Source organism: Vigna radiata, chromosome 4 (assembly GCF_000741045.1).
Source record: "Vigna radiata var. radiata cultivar VC1973A chromosome 4, Vradiata_ver6, whole genome shotgun sequence".
Lineage (NCBI taxonomy): Eukaryota > Viridiplantae > Streptophyta > Magnoliopsida > Fabales > Fabaceae > Vigna > Vigna radiata.
Genome location: NC_028354.1, coordinates 15,704,134 through 15,708,388, shown reverse-complemented (window position 1 = coordinate 15,708,388; position 4,255 = coordinate 15,704,134). Strand labels below are relative to the sequence as shown.

Sequence of the window (4,255 nt, the reverse complement as noted above, 5' to 3'; positions counted from 1 at the left end):
TTTCCTGAAAAGGTTTTCCTTTCGGATACTTTCTCTCTTCTTCTGTATGTACTGATATGATTTGTATCCCAGAAGAAACAAACACAGAAAGCCTAAACCAAGTCCAACACCTGCAAATACACAAACAAGGACAAAATTTTTAAGCAAGTACCAAAATCATCTCTATAATTGCTCTATCAAAAAGAAAATAATTATTGGCATGCTGTAAACCATGTTTTATATCATTAAATGGCATCAGCTACATACTCCGACCTTGCTGAAAACCGAAACTCAAACAAAACTAGATTTAATTCTATATACGGTTCAGAAAAAGTACCTAACGAAGCAACCAATTTGGTAGGAAAACTTTCAGCATCAGATTCATTACATTGGAACCCCATGAAGGTTCCATCCTCAACACTTCCCTGGGAGCAAGTACAGTAGAAACTGCCAGGGTCCTCTTTGCAACTCTTCCCTCTGAGAGGAACCAAGATAGGAGTTGTGGGATAGATGATTATGATGCTGTCTGCAGTTGGCGGCGCTGACAACCCGTTGGCCTCTAGCATACTTTGTAGGTCAACACCATAAGCCTCTCCAATGGACTTAACAGTATCACCATTTTTCACTGAGTAAACCAGCAAGGAAGTGACCCCTCTTGCTGTCTGATTTTCAGTGGGACAAGCACATACTACTGGAACTGTGAGCTCAGCACCAACTATAATTGCACCAGAGGCATAGTAATTCTGACCCATCACGGCCTGGCAGGTGGTGAGGCCTTGGTAAATTTCTGTAACCAACTTGAAGTAGGTGTCATTCTTGGTGGCAGTGTAAGGTGTGATATGCTGGTAGATATTTCCAGAACATGAACAGAATACAGGAACAATGATTGACTTATTGGAAGGAATCTTGTCATCTTTTGAGATGTTGTTTATTGAGGCTATGGTAGATGCTTCAGAGCCAAAAAGGTAGGCAATGCTTACAGGGTTGTCATAGGGAGATTTGGACCTGAAAACTAAGAAGGAAGTGCATGACTTTTGAAGGCCATTGCAGAGGTATCCTTTTGGTGCAGAAGGGTTCTCAGAGCAGTCATAGACAGTGCTGTTGAGGTATGCTTGCTGAGAGTTAGCAGATTCCGGAAACATCTGTAAGAACAGAATTATGCAGAGAATGTAAATGTAAGGATGAAACTCCATGAACCTGTTGTCTCTGGAGAAGACAAAGTCAATTTGGTAGTGCTGTTTAAGATCTAATGCATTCATGATACCATGTTGTGCTTTCTTATTTTATGGAAAATTTGTTATTACTTTTTTAGCCGTGGAGACATGCTTCATAGGATCTCGGATTCATAGACAAAATAAACGATTTGAATCATTCAACGTTGAAGAAACAATTATAACATGGTGTGAGACACTTTGAGTAACGAAATTTTGTTTCTCCGGACCACTTTGACTTTTCAATGGCTGCCTTAGTCATGCATTTGAAAATCATCAAAGTAGCCAAATGCATAGGTTGTCGGAATGTAAAACTAGATCAGTATCATGTAACAGAACCAAACTGGTTGTCAAACCTTGAATTCGTGTTAAATAGTTGTCAGGCTATAATAGAATTATAATCCTAATTTTTTTAACTATACACTTTACATTTTAGAAAAATCAAATCTATAAGAATAGTTAATTTTATCAATCAGTTTTTGCCTGCTTGCAAAGTTTGATGTTATTATATATATAGTTCACTTTCCTTTTGGACATAAATGTCATATAACCATCACCTTTAAATTTAATTTTAGATTATCTATTGCGTTGAAATGTTATTCTTCCTTATCTGGGTTCTAACTAATTAGGGGATAACGTTTACGAAAATGACAACACTGGTATCATGATGTGTACTCATTCGGGTTAGAATGTTTGTTTTAGCCATTTTGTTTTCTTATATCAAGAAAGGTCCAAACACGCAAGTGGATTTTGTCTACACTATAATGATATTTAGAAAATATTTTTTTCACAATATTTCAATATCATGTCACTATGTGATTGATTCAAAATTATTCCACAATCACTAATAATAATAATTATAAACACTATCATGAACCAATTACAGAATGACACATAGATTATGTTCAAATGTTGTTAAAAAAATGTTACTTAAATATCATTATCGTTTAGCATAATAGAGTATAAAAGACCCATTTTTGTAACTAAGAAAAACAAAGAATAGAAAAAAAAAAGTTAACATTTATTAATATTTGTTGCAGAGTGTTTACTTAAAATAATTTCTCTGTCACTTACTCTTCAGCTATTATTTTTCCTTTGTGGATAATGGATTATCTAATTGATTGGATGTATGTAGTAAAGGTACATTAATATTTACATCAGTTTAAGTTTGATTGGTTAAGTATTAGATATTATAATAAATGTATTGTAAAAATTTCAATAATCATATTTTTTAAGGTTTAATTTTGCTTAAACTTAATTACTAACATATTTAAATTAAGTATGGGTTAAATATGTTTTTAGTCTTTATACTTTGAGACGATTTTGGTTTTAGTCCATTTTTAAATTATGGTACAATTTAGTCCTTCAACTTTAGAAAACTCTGGTTTTAGTATTTTTTACCAAATTTTTTTTAACTTTATTTGTTGTTTCAAACGCGTTTCTCAGTTAACATTGAAGTAAAAATGTGTCAAAGAGTGTAAATAATCCAAATGCTATAATAAAACGTGCTTGAAACAACAAAATAAAGTTAAAAAAATTTGGTAAAAAGGACTAAAACCAGAGTTTTCTAAAGTTGAAGGACTAAATTGTACCATAATTTGAAAATAGACTAAAACCAAAATCGCCTCAAAATATAAAGACTAAAAACATATTTAACCCATTAAGTATTGATAAAATGATTTTGATCATCGATCTTTTTAAAATTTGGATAACCAATTATCACATCCATCCATATGTGTATTGGTAGGTACATACAAAACATTCTTACCAATTTTCTTTTGAAATTTTTTTCCTAAAAAATACTTAAAAATTTTGTTACGAAAAATTTATAAAAATTTGTTTCCAGATATTTTACAAAATATATGCACAAAACATTTTTTACAGAAATTTTTTGTAAGTAATACTTGCGAATTTTATAATCTTAAAAGAAATAATTATTCACGCAAGGAATTATCTACCATGAAATAACAAAAAAAAGATTTTTTCTTATAAAAATTTTGTAAGAAAAATTCAATGAGCTATGAAAAAATTTAGAAGATCAATTACCAATGCTTTTATTAATTATGTGTTTGATTTTGTCAAGTTTCTCAACCCTTCATTTATTTGAATCAATATTGAGAGCACATTTTATCCACTAAAATATATCTCTAGAGGAATCAAATCGTGATATTGTATATCTTTGAAATTTTCAACATGTTTTAAGTTGCTTGTTTCAAGCTTTGACTTTGAAATTTTTCTATCGCTCAAAGTGCTCCATCCTTCAATTTTTTCAGCTTCAATTATGGAAATCTCAATTTTAATAGGCTCTTTTCTTTGCCATATAGTAATACGTTAAAAAAATAAAATTATAAAATATAACATGTTTATTAGTTTATTATAGTTCATTAATTCTAATTCGGATCATATTAATAATTTTTTTAATAATTTTTTAACAATAAATTATATGTTATTATTTTATTGTGAATTATCACATAAATCGTTAAAAAAACTTTTTCTAATTCCAAGAACACTTCAACGAGGGAACTACAAAGTGGAGAAGTATGAATGAGGATTTGTCTATTATCTGTAATTAAGAACATAGTTAAGAAAAAATGGGGTATCTGACTTCCTACACCACTATAAAGAGAAAATCCAGCTTCCTATAAGGATGTAGACTCTAGTTGTAAGGACAGTGACATGCTTTCCTCTCTGCACTCTTGAACCATATCACTAGTTTTGTGCTCATTATCATGTTTAATCTGTAAGGAACTTTGCACCTTTCTCAATGCTTCTAATTCCAGTGAAACCTCCTTCATGGTTGGCCTTTTCCTCCCATTAAGTCTCAAGCATCTCATTGCAAGGTTTCCAATGGCAAGAATGTCATCTTTCATTGCTTCTTTAGCCACCCTTTCATCTAAAATTTCATAAACTTGGTTCTCTTTCATCAGAGAAAGAAACTCTGCAATCAGATTCTGACCCTCATCTTCCTCAAAGAATGAAATTGGCTTTCTCCCACTTATCAGCTCTACAAGTACTACCCCAAAACTGTACACATCACTTTTATCTGAAAACTTACTAGACTGAAA

The 4,255-nt window shown here is 31.4% G+C and overlaps 2 protein-coding genes across 2 annotated transcripts in view; both read right to left on the bottom strand.

Moving 5' to 3' along the window:
* The window catches only part of LOC106758425 (wall-associated receptor kinase-like 2), a gene marked incomplete in the record, with an annotated part of 2,405 nt that extends 1,179 nt beyond the window's left edge, over positions 1-1,226 (bottom strand). Inside the window, 2 exon segments of the mRNA XM_022779933.1 lie at positions 1-110; positions 317-1,226. Coding sequence (XP_022635654.1) covers positions 1-110; positions 317-1,172 — 966 coding nt within the window.
* Positions 1,227-3,822: 2,596 nt separating this feature from the next.
* The window catches only part of LOC106758424 (lysM domain receptor-like kinase 4), a 2,522-nt gene continuing 2,089 nt past the window's right edge, over positions 3,823-4,255 (bottom strand). The window contains exon 3 of the mRNA XM_014641352.2: positions 3,823-4,249. Coding sequence (XP_014496838.1) covers positions 3,830-4,249 — 420 coding nt within the window. The 3' untranslated portion in view covers positions 3,823-3,829. The remainder of the gene's footprint in view (positions 4,250-4,255) is intronic.